Source organism: Schistocerca nitens, chromosome 1, assembly GCF_023898315.1.
Source record: "Schistocerca nitens isolate TAMUIC-IGC-003100 chromosome 1, iqSchNite1.1, whole genome shotgun sequence".
Classification (NCBI taxonomy): Eukaryota; Metazoa; Arthropoda; class Insecta; order Orthoptera; family Acrididae; genus Schistocerca; species Schistocerca nitens.
In genome coordinates this window covers 114,734,173-114,754,858 of record NC_064614.1, presented here as the reverse complement: position 1 = coordinate 114,754,858, position 20,686 = coordinate 114,734,173, and the positions used below count along the sequence as shown (strand labels likewise).

The 20,686-nt window shown below is 43.4% G+C and overlaps 1 protein-coding gene across 1 annotated transcript in view; it reads right to left on the bottom strand.

Moving 5' to 3' along the window:
- Positions 1-20,686, bottom strand: part of LOC126260122 (estradiol 17-beta-dehydrogenase 2-like) — a 78,863-nt gene that overhangs the window by 26,027 nt on the left and 32,150 nt on the right. The window contains exon 3 of the mRNA XM_049957739.1: positions 15,077-15,289. Coding sequence (XP_049813696.1) covers positions 15,077-15,289 — 213 coding nt within the window. The remainder of the gene's footprint in view (positions 1-15,076; positions 15,290-20,686) is intronic.

The window sequence follows — 20,686 nt, the reverse complement described above, 5'->3', positions numbered from 1 at the left end:
ACCACACACCCGCCCTTAGCATCAGTCATATCGTTCCTAAATATTGTCCAATCCGAGTTCAAAATTTCACTGCTATTTATGTCTGGTTTCAACCAGCTTTCGGTACCTAATACAATATTGGCATTACTCAATAACAATCTGTTTATTTCGGAGAGTAACTAGGGGTTCTTGCTACAGACACTTCGAAAATTTACTAACGTGAGATTTAGCATATTTAAATCCTTTGGAATGACCAGTTTAGGCGAACTAACAATTTTTACAGTCGCCACACACACATCAGTGACAGTGACGTCAACTGGTAATTTTTCAGGCCAACGGTTTTTTTCCAGTGTGGAAGAACCTAATCTAAAAAAAAACCACATGTGCAAGCCACAAGTACTGTGCTACCCATGTAGCTGCGTCCTGTATGTAGTGCACCCCCGATCTATTGCGAGGCGTCCTACAGCCTTCCACCCCATAGCGTAGGTCGAGGAATCTACAACCATTTTAGTCACAGAGTCGACGTACCCTCTGTTTTAGATTCTCCACTCGACTCCAAACCAGAGGACCCCGGTCCACCCTGGGTACGATGCTGCAAATCGTCAGCTTGGCTTCCACTCTTCGAGAGATGGCGGCGCCTTCGCCAATTTAGCCAGCCGTCGAAAGGATCCAAGGATTTCCTCAGAAGCCCGACGACAGGCATCGTTGGTGCCGACATGTGCAACAATCTGCAGCTGGCTGCACCCCTCACGCTCGATAGCCGCCGGAAGAGCCTCTTCCACATCCCGGACAAGACCCCCAGCAAGCACACTGAGTGAACGTTGGACTTCTTCCCCGCCCTAGCCGCTATGTTCTTGAGGGGCTCCATGACCCGCCTAACATTGGAGCTCCCAGTAACTAACAAACCCCTATCCCCATGTGCCTGTCCGGATCTTGCTGAAGGAGCGGCCACTATCCTGGCAGAAGGTGCATTCTGATCCAGCTCAGCCTTCCCCGTAGCATCAAATATCACACTGAATGTATTAGCAAAGCGCATGGGATTTGGCAGGAGCCTGCGCCCCCCATGCAGCCTTCTCCTTGAGGCTAGAGACCTCGACACAGTCCGCCACCCACACTGAGGTGAGAGTGCGCCGGCTCAGTGACAGAGACCTGTGACATTCCCCCCCCCCCCCCCCCCCCTGCACATCTAGTACAGCAGAGGCTGCCCGAGGCACTCCATCCCCACTGCACCTCAAGATGGCACTCTGGAACTTGTTAACTGTGGCCATCTGCGTTTGGACTGTGGCCTAATCCTCCTGCATCCGCACACATCAGACACAGTCCCTATCCATCTAGCTAATATGTGATTTACTGTAAGAAAGTTAATGAAACCTACTGCCACACAAGGTTAACAGCTACACACTAGTTGGCAAAGGGCACTCAACAATGAAAAACAATAAAAATGTATGATAGAAGCTAGATCTGGTGTTTTCTTTTCCTGCTAGGGGTGTATAGTGAATACTAAAGAAAAATAAACAGTGACCTACAGTAAACTGCTACGGGCTAGCTAGCGAATATTACTAAAGAATTAAACAGTAGCCTACGGTAAGCTACACCTACTGATTATCCCTCGTATTTATAATGCAAACAAACGTTTACGTACACACGAAAATGACCAAACAAAACTATAAAAACATCTATCTTCAATTTATCGAGTCTAAATGACACTAATAAAAGTAAATACTGAGTATTGTACACTAACGGATGAAGGTACAAAACAAAACATTGAGCTAACTATAAGAGTTGAGAATGTAAAGCACAAATACGAACTCTACCTTATAGGAACCGATGGGCTTACGGTACACGATCACTAAAGTCCACAACAAGCTAAGGAATTTAAGAAGTCGGCGAGCTTTCTGCTAACTAAAGCGTATGTAAGAAGGGCTCAGAATTGTATTATAACAATGATTTACTCAGATATTGTAGTGTAACACTAATTTACCACGTATTTTACGTTTGCTAACTGTAAACGCTCGCAGATTGCGCTAGCCAAACGTATACAAGTGAGGTTAGAATTCACTGACAGTATCACTTTTCGTAATAAAACTTACAAAAACGGCTACCTTCAATGTATCGAGTCAAAAAATGGCTCTGAGCACTATGGGACTCAACTTCTGAGGTCATTAGTCCCCTAGAACTTAGAACTAGTTAAACCTAACTAACCTAAGGACATCACAAACATCCACGCCCGAGGCAGGATTCGAACCTGCGACCGTAGCGGTCTTGCGGTTCCAGACTGCAGCGCCTTTAACCGCACGGCCACTTCGGCCGGCTGTATCGAGTCTAAATGACACTAATAAACGTGAATACTGAGTATTGTACACTAACTTAGACTGATTATCCCTCGTATTTATAATTTAAACAAACGTTTACGTACACGCCAAAAATGAGCTAATAAAACGTATAAAAACTGCTACCTTCAATGCATCTAGGCTAAATGACACTAATAAACGTGAGTACTGAGTATTGTACACTAACTAAGACAGATTAAGTCTCGTATTTACAAACATCAAAAAAAGTTTTGCATCACCCCGGTTCAGAGAACTCCTGAAGGTAGACGTTGACAGTAGATATTGTATCACAGACAAAGTTCCTTTGAGTGCTCAGTGATGACTCTAAACCTGTCCAAATACGTAAACAAGCATGCATGAGCAGCGCCTATTAGACTGATGGGGTCCAACGGCCGATCAGTTCCATTCATTCCACCAGGAAGGAGGTACACGGCTCGTGTTGTCTGTAGACGATCAGTACTGCGGTTTGATCGGTCCGCATTGTTACTTTGTGTTAGGTAGGGCTCTCAATAAGAGAAGTGTCCAGGCGTCTCGGAGTGAACCAAAGCGATGTTGTTCGGACATGGAGGAGATACAGAGAAACAGGAACCGTCGATGACACGACTCGCTCAGGCCGCCTAAGGGCTGCTACTGCAGTGGATGACCGCTACCTGCGGATTATGGCTCGGAGAAATCCTGACAGCAAAGCCACCGTGTTGGATAATGCTTTTCGTGCAGCCACAGGACGGCGTGTTACGACTCGAACTGTGCTCAATAGGCTGCATGATGCGCAACTGTACTCCCGACGTCCATGGCGATTTCCATCTTTGCAACCACGAAACCATGCAGCGCCGTACAGATGGGCCCAACAACATGCCGAATGGACTGCTCAGGATTGGCATCACGTTCTCTTCACCGATGAGTATCGCATATGCCTTCAACCAGACAATCGTCGGAGACGTGTTTGAAGGCAACCCGGCCAGGCTGAACGCCTTACAAAGGGAGGCCGCCAATTGTGAAATTCAGATTCGATTCATACTGCGCATAATAAAAGCTCATGGCCAGAGGTGTAATGTGGCAAAGCACCAAGATGCACTTCTCAGCCGTTGTCGAGAAAATCGACAGTTAATAGAAACCGTTGCGGTGAAATACTCTCTACGATGTATAACTTCCTATAGCGTCGTGGTGCAGCGGGAAGTGCTTGGGCTCGTGAGTCAAAGGTCGCCGGATCGAATCTCGCGCCATGCAATTTTTTTTTAGTATTTGTTATTTGTAATATATATATATATATATATATATATATATATATATATATATATATATATATATATATAAAATTCCCGGCAATCAGTTGCAACAATTATGCATATAATAAGTTGTTGAAAGTCGTTTGTCATGGAAAAACTGGCGACTTCGAACATGATTATGTTTTCTGCAAACAAAGTTGTATTTCACAAATATTATTAATTGTCTTCATAATGTTTACACGTGTAGTTAACGGAAGACGTAGAAACGATATTCCGAAACGAATACGTATAGTGTAAGTCAAACGTTCGAATTAGAGACCTCATGGTATATATATATATATATATATATATATATATTTGAATTACAAAAAACAAATACTAAAAAAAAATTGCATGGCGCGAGATTCGATCCGGCGACCTTTGACTTACGAGCCCAAGCACTTCCCGCTGCACCACGACGCTATAGGAAGTTATACATCGTAGAGAGTATTTCACCGCAACGGTTTCTATTAACTGTCGATTTTTCTCGACAACGGCTGAGAAGTGCATCTTGGTGCTTTGCCACATTACACCTCTGGCCGTGAGCTTTTATTATGCGCAGTATGAATCGAATCTGAATTTCACAATTGGCGGCCTCCCCTTGTTAGACACACTGTCCAGCGAGTGCAGCTGGGTGGAGTGTTTTGCGGTGACATTATGTGAGGCTGACGTACGCTGATTGTGGTCATGGAAGGTATCATAACGGCTGTACGATACGTGAATGCCATTCTACAACCGACAGTGCAACCATATTGGCGAGTCATTCGTCTTCATGGACGTCAATTCGTGCCCCCATCACGCAAATCTTGTGAATTTCTTCCTTCAGGATAATGACTGAAATCTGATTTCGCAGGACAGAGTGGATCAGGTTGTGAAAAGGGGCCCAAATCAGTTGCTGCTAGTTGCACAAACATACAAACTTTATTTACCACACACACTCAATCACACATGCGCTTAAAAGAAGTCAGAAACAATACAGCTGAAGGCCAGAACACAAGTTACTAAAACTGCGTTAAGGAATACACACGGCTGAAGGCCTTAGTTACAAAACAGAAGAACTGAGGGCTTAAGACCTGGGTAACAAGGACTCCAGAAAGAAAATTTTAAAAGGTTTTAGGCAAAGACCTTTCAAATTTTATTTTAAGTAGGCTGAGGGCCTTATCTTAAAATATTTCACATAAAATACTTTACATAAAGGTCGGCTGAAAGCGCGACATACTGAATATTAAAACAAACTAAATCAATACACTGCTGAAGGCCTCGCCCAGTACTTGAGACTAAAGAAAATCACAATCTCAAACAACAGAATTGTGGTGTTCAGAAGTGTTCCAAGGGTCGGCCTGGGGAGGAAACTCTAACAACAGGTTAGGTGAGACAGGCAGCCAAGTGTAACACTAAATAATCGGGTAGCAGCACGACCAACCAACAATCTAATCAATTCCCTTCCACCCGACGAATGGCACGACAACCGAAAATATCAGCGAGGATGAAGATCGCAGCAGCACTACGTCTTGAAAATTGGCGTCTTAACACAGTCAAGGCACAATAACCAATCAAAGAAGACAAAAATGAACAACATCAAAGCTGTCGAACTACATGCCATACCAGACAGCATCAACACGGCGAGGAAAACACACTGCCGGTAAACTTCATTAACGAACAGGGCAGGCAACCGGATTGTTAAAGGCCACAAGGCAGAAGATACCACTGGTGCACTTCACTAATAAGTTACAATCATTTCAATAGTTAAACACCATACAGGAAGACGGCTGCAAAATTTTGCCGACGCCAGCACACCATATGTTGCTGCTTGCGAGAAAGGCCCGGGAAGCAACAACTGACAATGAACGAAGAGATGTCACAACAGTTGAGATTTCATAACAGGTTAACTCACTACTCAACTCCAGTATCCAGGTTCGGTGGGCGACGAGCTTTGCAGCTCCTGCAGCTAGTGCCTCACACCTCCGACAGCGTGTGCAAGCCACCAGCGGCTCCGGCCTGACCACATGCCATGAAGACTTCCTTGCTGCTCTGTCGCAACCAACCGACTCCTACTCCAGTATGCAGACAGCTTTCATAATTGCTCAGTGGAAATCACAGATACTAAACACAGTTCCACGTAAACACTTGCAGCAAGAACTCTGACAATCGTAAAACCAATCGCTGTGGGACAACAAAGAGAAATCACAAGTCGACACACAGAGTTTCCATAAGTGGTCGGCGACCAAATACACGTCGTCCAATGAGACGACCGACCGAAAGACCAACCAAGGTCGTCCCTACTCAAGTTACGAGTGTCGGCAACGGTCGGGCGAGTCTTGGCTGTCCGGAGCCCACAGCAGCTGCAACCCGACTCAACTCGATGTCCGTTCGGAACTCGGAGACACGGCGACCCGGGCACACTGGCTTGGACCCAAACATGCAGAGGTAACTCTCGCCTGCACGAGGAAGAAACCGACCCTCGTCCAGCAATATGTTCAACTGACGAGGCCCAGAAACGGTCAAAAGACCAAATACACGTCGCCCAATGAGATGACCAACCAAACGACCCACCAGCGGTCATTCCTGCTCCAGTCTCCTTCCGTTGGAAACTATTAGAGCTTTGGTATTTAGTTCTTTCTTAGTTTTTATTTCAAGCCATGCTTACAGATTCATACAGAGCTCTGGAAATATTATTCTGCCTCATCCTAATACTACTGGAAACATCTGTGAAAATATGGATGTTGATCCTAACAGTCCAAACTTTCAGCCTTACATTAGGGAGAAAGTACCAAACCTGACTCATCATGATTGTTTTGTGACACTCATGTTAGATGAAATACACATTAAACCAGCAATGGACTTCAAGGGAGGAAATTTAGTTGGTATGACACATGATACCACTACTCTTGCAACAACTGCTCAAGTGTTTATGGTGCAAGGTGTAATTTCATCATTTAAAAATGTTGTCCACATCTTGCCTGTAAATAAAATGACTGCTGACCAGGTGTTAGATGTAATAAAAAGTATTGATTGGTTGGAAGACGTAGGTTTAAAGATTTTTTTTGTTCTAACAATAACTCAATTAATAGAAAAGCTGTTAGTAATTTTGCAAATCCACCACAACTTAGTATTGCTTACCCATACCTTTCAGATCATTCCAGACCCTTGTTTTATGTTATGGACCCAGTACACATTTATAAATGCATCAGAAATAACTGGGTGAATTTGAAAGATGAACTTCTGACATGTTGCTTCCCCAGTATTGAAAACACATCTGTGAATATGCAAGCTTCATTTTCTGCAATTAGTTCCATATTTGACATTGAAATAAACAAATTATTGAAATTTTGGTATGGTTTAAGTATGAAAGCTCTGTGGCCCTCTTCATTAGAGAAACAAAAAACATAGCTTGTTTGTCAAATTTTCAGCGACAGCATCAAGTGTAATTTACTCGATTTGGGGCCTACAAATAACATTTAAGTTATGAAGGAACTGCTGAATTTATTAAAATAAGAAGCAAATGGTGGAAAATTGTGAATGTTAAGTCACGTTTGAAAGGTCTTAGACTGCAAAAGGCTCTAACAAGCCACAAGGATGGCGAGAGGCGTAAATTTCTAGAAAATTTTCTAAATTGGCTAGGCACCTGGAGCTCCAGGAATTTGTCAAGTGGTAAGCTCAGTAAGGAAACACACTCTGCACTCAAGCATACAAAATACGCATTATTAGAACTGAGAATGTATTGTCTGTCGGAACTTAAAATGTCATCCTTGCTGCCTGGAAAATTTCAGACTGATGCCTTGTAAGCCAGGTCTGGGTTGTATCGATGGCTATCTGGATCCTAGTACCATGTGTCAATGAGGCAAATATTTGAGTCAGAGAAAAAGCTATGATTGTCAACTTTGTTAGAGCTTTGTTTACTAGGTGATTCAGCAAAGAAAATTGTAATTAGATCTCTACAAAACTGTGATCAGTCTGAATATCTTGATGATGCCTGTGACATCTCTGCATTGGGTATTTGTGAATTAAGTGTTATTCAATGTGATTTGGAACTTATCGGTCCAGAATTACCAGTGCTTACATTCATTGCTGGATACAGTTGCTACAGCACAATAAAGAAGTTAAAGTGTGGTAACTGTATACAGTTTTTAACAATAGATAAGCAGCTGGCGTGTGGTGTTGAGCACTAACTAATTAAAGAACTTGATAGAGGTGGCTTGCAATATCCACAGAAAATGCCATTGCTGATAGTAATGTATTCTTTTTGTTTCATGCAAAAACTGTTATCAGGTGAACACTGTCATTCCTTTATCAGGCTTCAAAACCAATGGCAAACAGCAAGTAAGTTAATTCTTGATTGTGTCATGGCCGATGATGATTTTGCAGTAGATCTCTATGACACACAAAGTGTATAAATCTGTTGTTTGGACAGGTGTTAATATTTTGCTTAATAACTATTGTAAAATGGAAATTGACAAGGTACATAGGTCATTAAACAAAAGGAAACTGAAATCTGTGGTGGAAGGACATACGTATTTTAAACAAAGAAATTAAAAAGAAATGTACATAATTATCATTAGTAGTTATCTACTTTTGTTAACTCCACTAAGCAATTTTTCCATACTAACTAACATGTAAACTCTCTCTCTACATATTTATTTCTTCAGCTCCGTTGTTACAAAACTTTCACTATTTTCAATATAGAGAGAATATACCTTGTGTCTACTATGATACTGTAATGAGTATTACTTAGTGGAGTGTGGGATGCTGAATGAGCTGTTAGGTGTTAAGAGGAAGGACTGATAAGTGTATCTAGTTATAACTGTTTGTCATGTTCCTTCTATTACATATTCTCAATGTGTTTGAAAAATATTGCTGGCACTTGTCATTCCCATACCTGTGACTCATGTCTCTGATGTAAGACATCATTTTAGATACTATGCAAATGTCAAATACTTAGTGTGTGTGCTGGATGATGTGAGTGTGCAGCTAGATGGTAAGAGAATGTGGAGATAAGTGTCGTTAGTCATAATTGCTTCCCTTGTTCCTCCTATCATTTTTAATGTATTTTGAAAATATTTGGTTTCTGATATCCAACAGGTCATTTAAGAGTCCTCTAATTTCTATTCTTTATGAGTGCTGCTTTCCTTAAGAATGGGGTGTGTGCTATTGCTGACTCTTATCCTTGATGTGATTTGATGTGGTTTTAGATAGTATACAAATGTCAAATAGTGTGGGTGTGGGATGATGTGAGAGAGTTGTTAGGTGGTAAGAGGAATGGCAGATAAGTGAACCTAATCATAATTGCTTATCTTGCTACCCCTATTGTTTTCACTGAGGAATATTTGGTTTCTGATATTCACCACGTTGTTTATGAGATGTCTATTTTCTATTATTTTTATTTGCGGTTTGCTTTGTGGATGGATGAGGTGTGTGCTTTTGCTGACACTTGTTACTCCCATACCTTTGACTCGTGTCCCTAATGTGAAGTGTTACAGTGGTAGTTAGTTTCATGTTCCATGGATCATTTTGCATGATAAGCCATAATGATTTGGAATGGCCGGCCGCTATGGTCGAGCGGTTCTAGACACTTCAGTCCGGAACCGCGCGACCGCCGCGGTCGCAGATTCGAATCCTGCCTCGGGCATGGATGTGTGTGATGTCCTTAGGTTAGTTAGGTTTAAGTAGCTGTAAGATCTAGGGGACTGATGACCTCCGATGTTGATTCCCATAGTGCTCAGAGCCATTTTTTGATTTGGAATGAGCCATTTTAAATTCACATTGCAAATTAATTTGTACATATGGCCACATGCTGAAGATTTTTAAGTGTATTTTCCCACGCAAATGTGAAATGAGCTGTTCCACACTTGTGCCCTTAGATGTTGTCTGCTTTTCTGTGAAATATTCTGTTGGTAATATACACCACTGTTCATTTTGATATTTGAACTAGTAAATTCCTGCATTACTAATGTTTTAACATGCACTTTTTCTTACTTCTGGTGTCTTTTTGTGCTGCATTGTGTGTCTTCCGAAAATGTTACTTACTATGTGTACTTCTCATAATATTTAGGTGGGTCTTTTTCTGCTATATAGCATACCTTGTTAATTAACAAATAAAGCTGTTTCATCCCTCCAACAATCTGCTTGTAGTTTTCCACTGAAAGCAGCACACTCTTGTTTTACATTCAATATGCAATGATAGCAACTTTACTCTCTCTAAGATGGTTCTCATTCATGTTGCTTATTATCTGCACGGCATTGTTTGCCACATTGCCATTTTGTAGAGTTTGGTAAGAAATATCTGCATGTCTTTGACCATGTACTATGTTGATCCTGCTTTGACAATTAATTGTGGTTGGACAAGGGCGTCATGTTTGTATTTCCTCTACATATCATGAATTTGAATTGTCTTGTTTTTCTTCCTCTATTTGTGTGAAAGTTATTTTTGTGTAGAAATCTGTTAGTGGGATGTGATCTCCCATCTGAAAACTTAAATATATTATCTTCCCTACATACTGTGCTGTGCCCATTAGCACTATAACTGAGACCCACACAGTTAATATTTAAGATATTTTGTCGAAGAAACTTCGCTATCTAGAAATGCAAATGTGATGTAGTTTGAGTAATTATTACCATCTGTCCTTACATAACTATTAATAGGCTGTGGCATCAGTCGTTGCTTCTATGAAACGAACATAGTAAATGAAAACAAGGTTACATTCATGAGGACTGCTACTTTGTAACTCTGTGCAATGTTTCCATAAGTGTAATGTAGAATGAAAGCTTTCATTGTTAGAGTAATGCTGAGCTATTTCATACAATTCATAGATATTTCTGTATGTTTTGGTTTTGCTCATACAGGGTGTTTCAAAAATGACCGGTATATTTGAAACGGCAATAAAAACTAAACGTGCAGCGATAGAAATACACCGTTTGTTGCAATATGCTTGGGACAACAGTACATTTTCAGGCAGACAAACTTTCGAAATTACAGTAGTTACAATTTTCAACAACAGATGGCGCTGCAAGTGATGTGAAAGATATAGAAGACAACGCAGTCTGTGGGTGCGCCATTCTGTACGTCGTCTTTCTGCTGTAAGCGTGTGCTGTTCACAACGTGCAAGTGTGCTGTAGACAACATGGTTTATTCCTTAGAACAGAGGATTTTTCTGGTGTTGGAATTCCACCGCCTAGAACACAGTGTTGTTGCAACAAGACGAAGTTTTCAACGGAGGTTTAATGTAACCAAAGGACCGAAAAGCGATACAATAAAGGATCTGTTTGAAAAATTTCAACGGACTGGGAACGTGACGAATGAACGTGCTGGAAAGGTAGGGCGACCGCGTACGGCAACCACAGAGGGCAACGCGCAGCTAGTGCAGCAGGTGATCCAACAGCGGCCTCGGGTTTCCGTTCGCCGTGTTGCAGCTGCGGTCCAAATGACGCCAACGTCCACGTATCGTCTCATGCGCCAGAGTTTACACCTCTATCCATACAAAATTCAAACGCGGCAACCCCTCAGCGCCGCTACCATTGCTGCACGAGAGACATTCGCTAACGATATAGTGCACAGGATTGATGACGGCGATATGCATGTGGGCAGCATTTGGTTTACTGACGAAGCTTATTTTTACCTGGACGGCTTCGTCAATAAACAGAACTGGCGCATATGGGGAACCGAAAAGCCCCATGTTGCAGTCACATCGTCCCTGCATCCTCAAAAAGTACTGGTCTGGGCCGCCATTTCTTCCAAAGGAATCATTGGCCCATTTTTCAGATCCGAAACGATTACTGCATCACGCTATCTGGACATTCTTCGTGAATTTGTGGCGGTACAAAGTGCCTTAGACGACACTGCGAACACCTCGTGGTTTATGCAAGATGGTGCCCGGCCACATCGCACGGCCGACGTCTTTAATTTCCTGAATGAATATTTCGATGATCGTGTGATTGCTTTGGGCTATCCGAAACATACAGGAGGCGGCGTGGATTGGCCTCCCTATTCGCCAGACATGAACCCCTGTGACTTCTTTCTGTGGGGACACTTGAAAGACCAGGTGTACCGCCAGAATCCAGAAACAATTGAACAGCTGAAGCAGTACATCTCATCTGCATGTGAAGCCATTCCGCCAGACACGTTGTCAAAGGTTTCGAGTAATTTCATTCAGAGACTACGCCATATTATTGCTATGCATGGTGGATATGTGGAAAATATCGTACTATAGAGTTTCCCAGACCGCAGCGCCATCTGTTGTTGAAAATTGTAACTACTGTAATTTCGAAAGTTTGTCTGCCTGAAAATGTACTGTTGTCCCAAGCATATTGCAACAAACGGTGTATTTCTATCGCTGCTCGTTTAGTTTTTTTTTTGCCGTTTCAAATATACCGGTCATTTTTGAAACACCCTGTAGGTTTAGTGAGAGTTATCAGTATTCTTTTTTCCACTATTATTGTTTACAATTTACTTCAAACCATATATTTGAAATATGTGATGGATGTATATTATTATTTGTTGAACATCGTTTAGGTGTGCAAGCTGTATATTCTACAATTTTGTTTGTGTCAATGTTAGGAGAATAAAACTGTGTCAGTGTAAATCAAAACTTTGGTGCAATTGAAGGGGTCCCTGCAAGACAATGCTAGCCATCAATCAAGGATTAAACCGAACTTTATCTGTTGTTTCCCAACATACAGCGTTCTGGGAGGTAGTAGTTTCATGTGTACTGTCAGAATGCACTGCCTACTCTGTTTATGTCCTTGTCTTTAAAATTAACGAAACATGTGACGTACAATAACTCAAAATATGCTGTTGTTAACTAGCACTTTCTTCCGACATCTGCTTCAGTGTCGTGTTATTTTACACCTGACATGCCTTAGAAGAAAAAGAAAATGCTGTAAGTCTCAGTAACGTCATTTCTTACAGCTCGACAGCTTTTAGTGCCTGGAATTTTTCAGCATCCAAAGTTGTGTTAAGCGCAAAAATATTCATGATTCTATACCTGACACAGTTGAAAACAATAAATGCTTCCGCATTTTTCACCGAGATAACAAATCACCTCGCAGTAATTTCATTTGTAATCAAGCTCAATCGTCTTAACGTCTTTTACTGGCTTATATTTATGCATTCCTAAAACGGTGTTAGCACAACGTTTTGCCGAAAGGCGGGGTTGACGCTAAGTGCCTCGCCTGGATTGCGTGACGTCAAAGTTGAGTTGTGAGGCCTTGTCGTTTAGGTGGCGTTGGTGTTGTCCCACATCCACAGTCGCTGTGTATACAGTCACATACACTGCAGTATGGTACAGAGAAGACGCCTCCTACCAGACTCTCTGCTGTGGAGGGCCATAGGGAGAATGGAAGCAAGACAGATGCAAACTGATGCGGTCCGATGACTAAATGTGGATCTTTCTATTGTTTCTCGGAAGTGGCGACAATTTATAGAGACCGAAACTGTCTCCCAAAGACCGGGGCAGGGCCGACCACGCGTGACATCAGGAAGAGACGACCTGTAGTTGGCTGTGTGGGTACGACGGTACCGCCTAAGTACTGGACGGCAATTAGCATCTTACCTCGCACCGTCCCCTGGACGTGTTATATCGTGGCAAACGGTGGAGTGCCCTGGTGTATGTGTACCTCTAACGTGTCTTCAGAAAAGGGAAACTTTACGATGGAGTCGTCAACATACCACCTGGGTGTTAGAACTGTGGGCCAATGTTCTTTTCACAGCTAACTCTCTATTTTGTCTGAAAAGTGATTCTCGACGGATTCGTATCTGGAGGAACCGTGGAACACGACTTCGGGGCCCAGACCTTGAGGAAAGAGACCGATATCGAGGATTATCCCTAATGGTATGGGCAGAGATCGAGGATGATCCCTAATGGTGTGGGCAGAGATTATGTTGACCTCTCGAACACCTCTACATGAAACTGTGTGGGTGAATCGGCAAGGTGTAACTGCTGTCAGGTATCGTGACAAGATCTTGGGACCTCATGTGCGGTTGCTGCGAGTTGCTGTGGGAACAGACTTCGTACTAATGGACGATAATGCTGGACCTCATAGAGCACAGGTGGTTGAAGTTTTCTTGGAAATGGAAGACACAGAACACATGGTGTGGGCTGCTCGCTCTCCCTGTTTGAATCCCGTAGGGTATGTTAGGCATGCAATAGGGAGCATCACGTCAGCATCCACCTACAGGTCTCCACGACTTGCGGGCAGATGTGCTGGAAGAATGGCTGTTATTGCCTCAACATGAGACTGATGTCATTACTCACAGCATGCCTCATTGTCGTCATGCCAGATGTGCTCACACCCCATACTGAGTACATTCAACAGTTGTCGGAATGTGTGTGCAAGTCCGTGAAGTTAGAAACAACTAAGAACATTTTTCTCTACCTTTATGAGTGTTGCAGTTGTTTACGTTCTGTATCCTTTACATTGTTTCTACTTTACTATCATCTGTTGATACTGTTTTGTGGCAAAATAAAAGCAACCTTGGAAATTTCTGGATGTTGGTTTAATTTTGGACACACTATTTTTTTTTTCACTAGCTGCTAATTTTTTATGACCCATCGTCTAATTTCTTATGGTGGGTCAGATGTTGCCACTTAGCCGCTGTGACTGGGTCCGGGGTCCGGTGTGGCTGAAAGTAACACCACAGCGGCTCCCGTCCCCACTCACACTGTTGCCCTTGTCCCGCCATGTGGTGGCGGGCTCTATTTGTTTACATCCATTTGATATCTTTTTTGTGCAGCATTAGAAAAACTTATAAATAATACAAAATCAAGTGAGATATTAATAAACAAAACGAAATTAAGTATTTAGAAAGAAGAAAGTAAGAGAAGTGAATAGAGAAGAGATAGGTATAATATTGCCGGTCACCTGGTTCTGGGCGGCGACCCGGGTCTTGGAATGACCCTCAAGACGCTGGTCATCACTCACCATGCCTTTAATATCTACCATCCGAAAAACTGACTTGACTAGAAGAGATTAGGGTACGTTAAAGCTAGAAACTAAGACAAAGACCTCCATGTCCAGCCTGCTGAACTTTTTTCTATGTACAATAGAGCGGTAACTGATTTTGTTTTTGGCTCAAAGTTGCTAATGAAAGGGTACTTGTGGTAAAAGTAACCAGTTTATTTTGGGGTGGCCTTTTTTAGCTGGCCTGTATAGTGTCCTCACTGCGTCACGAGCTTGCAATGCCGGCCGTTGTGGCCGAGCGGTTCTAGGCGCTTCCGTCTGGAACCGCGCGACTGCTACGGTTGCCGGTATGAATCCTGCCTCTGGCTTGGATGTGTGTGATGTCCTTAGGTTAGTTAGGTTTAAGTAGTTCTAAGTTCTAAGGAACTGATGACCTCAGATGTTAAGTCCCATAGTGCTCAGAGCCATATGAACCATTGTTGAGCCTGCAACGCCACCAGTCGGCGCTGGGGAATGGTCGTAGTAATATTCGGCCCATCAGTGTACAAGTTCGAGAACTCCGCGCTATACTTAGGGAACCTGGGGTTGAAGGCGGTGGCAGAGACGTACCCCGCCCGTCCAGGCTGTCGCGGATGCTGGAGACGGCGTCGCGCACCTGCTGCTCCGAGGTGACGTCCAGCGGCAGGACGCGCAGCCTGGAGGAGCACTGCTGGACCAGCCGCTGGGCTCCGGGGCCCTCCGGGAAGAGGCAGCCCGCCACCACGGGCACACCCAGCGAGTCCAGCCGCCGCGCCAGGGCCTCGCCGAAGCCAGAGTCGCAGCCTGGAAAATGTGGCCATCGTCTCTCATCTAAATTCAGCCTTCGTCTACTTACCCAGATGACGTTTTTGGTGAGCGTCCGTGCTGCAACAATTAAATAATGAGACTTTGCCTAGAAACGTAATTAATTGTGAACAAAGTTACTACAGGGAAGTCCACCTGTTGCATTTTATTTAGCAGAGATTTACAATCCCTCTGCAGGGTGCGGGCTGGCAGTGGCCAGCTTCTACATCTGCATCTGTGGAGGGTACTTTCTGTACCACTGTCACTCCCTCCCCCCCCCCCCCCCTTTCCTGTTTCAATCAGCTATAGTCTACGACAAAAATGATTACTGGTAATCTTCTGTGTGAGCTCGAGTCTCTCTAATTTTACATTCTTAGCCTTTTCGGGAGTCATTTGTAGGAGGAACCAATACAGTTTGGTTGACTCTTTCATGAATGTACGCTTTAGAAGTTTTAAGACGCAGTCCCCGCTGGCATTATGCAAAAACAATGCGCTACGTAATATAACGGTTAGACACACAAGCGCCCTGCATTTGTGGTGTACGTCGAAAAATAGTTGAAGCGCCTTAACTGATTCACACTGGGGCGACAGCGAGACAGCGACACGGACAACGACTCTTGTCCACATCGTATCGTCGGCGCAACAGGTAATGCTGGTTGCTCCACGCAACTACGTCATACGGTAAAAATTTCGAGTCATTAGATGTGCCTTCAAAAAAATTTTTTAAATAAACGAAGCAAAGCTACATCCTTCTCTTTAATCTCTGTTGATCCGTCATGGACTGGGGACATCAGCTGGTTAAGTAACTGTCAATATTGATGAAATTCTCCAACAGCCGTGTAACTAAGATGTTATTTTATTTTATTTTCACGACAACCACCTTCGGCATTCCACTATGCCATCTTCATGCCCCATATGCATGTCTCAAAATGCATTACTGGCCATTAAAATTGCTACACCAAGAAGAAGTCCAAATGATAAACGGGTATTCATTGGACAAATATATTATACTAGAACTGACATGTGATTACATTTTCACGCAATTTGGGTTCATAGCTCCTGAGAAATCAGTACCCAGAACAATCACCTCTGGCCGTAATAACGGCCTTGATACGCCTGGGCATTGAGTCAAACAGAGCTTGGATGGCGTGTACAGGTACAGCTGCCCATGCAGCTTCAACACGATACCACAGTTCACCAAGAGTAGTGACTGGCGTATTGTGCCGAGCCAGTTGCTCGGCTACCATTGACCAGACGTTTTCAATTGTTGAGAGATCTGGAGAATGTGCTAGCAAGGGCAGCAGTCGAACATTATCTGTATCCAGCAAGGCCCCGTACAGGACCTGCAACATGCGGTCGTGCATCATCCTGCTTAAATGTAGGGTTTCGCAGGGATCGAATGAAGGGTAGAGCCACGGGTCGTAACACATCTGAAATGTAACGTCCACTGTTCCAAGTCTCCGTCAATGCAAACAAGAGGTGAGCGAGACGTGTAACCAATGGCACCCCATACCATAACGCCGGGTGATAAGCCAGTCTGGCGATGACGAATACACGCTTCCAATGTGCGTTCAACGCGATGTCGCCAAACATGAATGTGACCTTCACGATGCTGTAAACAGAACCTGAATTCATCCGAAAAATGACGTTTTGCCATTCGTGCACCCTAGTTCGTCGTTGAGTATACCATCGCAGTAGCTCCTGTCTGTGATGCAGCGTCAAGGGTAACTGCAGCCATGGTCTCCGTGCTGATAGTCCGTGGTGCTGCAAACGTCATCAAACTGTTCGTGCAGATGGTTGTTGTCCTGCAAACGTCCCCAGCTTGCCGGCCGGAGTGGCCGTGCTGTTCTAGGCGCTACAGTCTGAAGCCGAGCGACCGTTACGGTCGCAGGTTCGAATCCTGCCTCGGGCATGGATGTGTGTGATGTCCTTAGGTTAGTTAGGTTTAATTAGTTCTAAGTTCTAGGCGACTGATGACCTCAGACGTTAAGTCGCATAGTGCTCAGAGCCATTTGAACCATTTTCGTCCCCAGTTGTTGACTCAGGGATCGAGACGTGGCTGCACGATACGTTACAGCCATATTGATAAGATGTCTGTCATCTCGACTGCTAGTGATACGAGGCCGTTGGGATCCAGTACGGCGTTCCGTATTTCCCTCCTGAACCCACCGATTCCATATTCTGCTAACAGTCATTGGATCTCGACCAACGCGAGCAGCAATGTCGCAATACGATAAACCTCAATAGCGATAGGCTACAGTCCGACCTTTATCAAAGTCGGAAACGTGATGGTACGGATTTCTCCTCCTTACACGAGGCATCACAACAACGTTTCACCAGGCAACGCCGGTCAACTGCTGTTTGTGTTGGAGAAATCGGTTGGAAGCTTTCTTCATGTCAGCACGTTGTAGGTGTCGCCACCGGCGCCAACCCTGATTGAATGCTCTGAAAAGCTAATCATTTTCAAATCACAGTCACAGTCACAGTCCTGTCGGTTAAATTTCGAGTCTGTAGCACGTCATCTTCGTGGTGTAGCAATTTTAATGGCCAGTAGTGTAAACTATAAAGCAATACAGTGCTAAATATCCATGGGTTTCGTGAATTCAAGCAATCAAGTCTTCGAGTGGAGCACATGTGAAACGGTTTGAATTCACGAAACCCAGGGATATGTGGCACTGTATGGCATTATTGTTTATTTTGAGAGATGCATATTGGGCCTGAAGATGGCATAGTGGAATACCAAAACTGGTTGTCGTCAAAATACAATAAAACATTTTAGTTACACGGTGTTGAAGACTTCCATCAATATTGACAATTCCTTCTCTTTAGTTCCTCATTAAAAAAATTGATATTTTTTCACGACTTATAGTCCCATGCTACATCTTCATAATGAATTGGTTTTCACTTTGCCATTGCCCTTAATTATTACGATATTTCGCATATGAGTAAACCACTGGGCATATTTTGAAAGTTACCAGTAAAGAATGCAGTCGGCTACCTGTTTAAAGTTTGCTGCGTTTTAGGTCTTACATACGAAATATAACTAACATACGGAATTCGTTCGTAACGGTGGCAGAAAACCCATACCTCTTTCCATTCTCGAGAAAATTTGTGAGGTATATTGGAGGTCGTCCACGACGACGTTGCCAGCCACACGCTATTAAGTGAGGCTAGTGCTATGCGGAGTGGGGAGATGCCTCGTGTTTCTCTTTGTCGTATGCTGCAGATATAAGCCGAAGCTGTAAATGAAAAACGAACTGAAATGAAAAGACACCGGAAGTCATCAGCTGATGACATTTATTCTATTTTTTTCAGTATATGCTCCCTGATTTCAGGAGACTTTGTAACAGGCATAACAGATATTCGAAAGCTAAATTTATGTTACTTCTGAATGTGCAGCTGGAAGAAGTCGAGATGGGCACGTCGGGATTTTCTTTGTCATCATGGGCTTCTTCCACTTCTTCAAACCCGTTGCCAACCTATAAGCAGAGTTCATCACCCGCTGCTGCGCCATCGGTAGTGACTCATTTCCTTTCAGATACTCCTCAAGTACCAGTTTGCGAAATCGAACAGCTGTAGAAATACTATCCAAGCTTCATTAATCTGTAATCATTGTTTACGTATGTATCACAGTGAATTAAGTAGCGTACTAGGTGGTCTTACAAAAAAAAGGCATGGTGGCATTTTTAACGTAATTCAGATATATATTTGATATAATTAAATTTTCCTTGAGGCATCTGAGTCTCATCTTTATCTGCGATAATGATAGAAGCTGAAGAAATGAATTAAAATTTGTGCAATAGCCAGAGCTTGCATCTGGGTCTCGCTGCTTACTAGGGAGGTGTGCTTGCCATTACATGACTGTGTCAGTATGGGTAACAAAGTTGCATGGAGTACCCTAGTCCAGTGGCCTGCCTAACACAATCCTAACTGCCCAAGAAGGGGAAAATAAGCTGAAGACGCGAAAAAGTTCGCATTAGGGAGAGCACTCGACTAGGCTAGTCCCCGTAGTGGTGTAATGCCTAGCACACCTGCCGAGTGAGCAAGGAGAACCAGATCAAGTCCCGGCTGTGACACAAACCTTACTTCATTTCTTCAGCTTCTATCGCTACTGTAATTCAGATACTTCACTTACGCTGCTGTAATGCGTAGCTTATCAGCAAGAAAAACAGCAAGTCGAAAGTTTATGTTTATCTGATACTAGGGGCTCCAAAAAGGTAGAAACTGTCTGGGCTGATTCTGTAGAATTTGCGAATTTGTGTTTGTGTTGACAGGCCTCACGTGAAACCACAGCTATCAGAATGATATTTTCACTCTGCAGCGGAGTGTGCGCTGATATGAAACTTCCTGGCAGATTAAAACTATGTGCCGGACCGAGACTCGAACTCGGGACCTTTGCCTTTTGCGGGCAAGGGCTCTACCATCTGAACTGCCCAAGCGCGACTCACGCCCCGTCCTCACAGCTTTACTTTGCCAGTACCTCGTCTCCTACCTTCCAAACTTTACAGAAGCTCTCCTGCACAGGAGATTCAACCACAGCTATATTTACAGCGTTGTATGGGTGCACCTAGCATCTCCTTCCTTTTTTCAGTTTTTTGACCTTTAAATGATAAGCTACAATAACAGCCTCTTCAGAAGAGCTCATGATTACAACTGAGGCTGAAACAAAATTGTGATTTTTGCCGTCTTGTTGCTTGTCGTATTTTAGCTGCATTGTGTATTGTATCGCATATAATATCACCCCCGTGGGAACAATGATGTCGCATTGATGAGCATCGTGCTGTGCAACTTGCATTGCATCGCATATGACATTGCTTCAGTGAGAACTGCACCTAACAGTAAACAACACTGCGATGCACAACATGTCTCTTGTAGTGTATGCTACTGGAGTTAGCTGAGCATCTGCGTGACGCTTTCGTGCTCACTAAAGGAATCTGTGACCGTCTTCTTTGCATCTTCTCTGTATCCTCTGTCAATCTTATCTGATACAGACTGACTCGCAATAAGGTCTTGTAAAGCTACCACCTTGGTGGACATACTTCAATTTCTGAGGATTCATTTAATATACGTAGCACCTGCCTACCTGCGATTAGTTTTATGTCGTTATTTCACCTTAATTCGATCTCTACACATTTGTTGTTGTTGTGGTCTTCAGTCCTGAGACTGGTTTGATGCAGCTTTCCATGCTACTCTATCCTGTGCAAGTTTCTTCATCTCCCAGTACCTACATACATCCTTCTGAATCTGCTTAGTGTATTCATCTCTTGGTCTCCCTCTACGATGTTTATCCTCCATGCTGCCCTCCAATACTAAACTGGTGATCCCTTGATGTCTCAGAACATGTCCTACCAACCGATCCCTTCTTCTAGTCAAGTTGTGCCACAAGTTTCTCTTCTC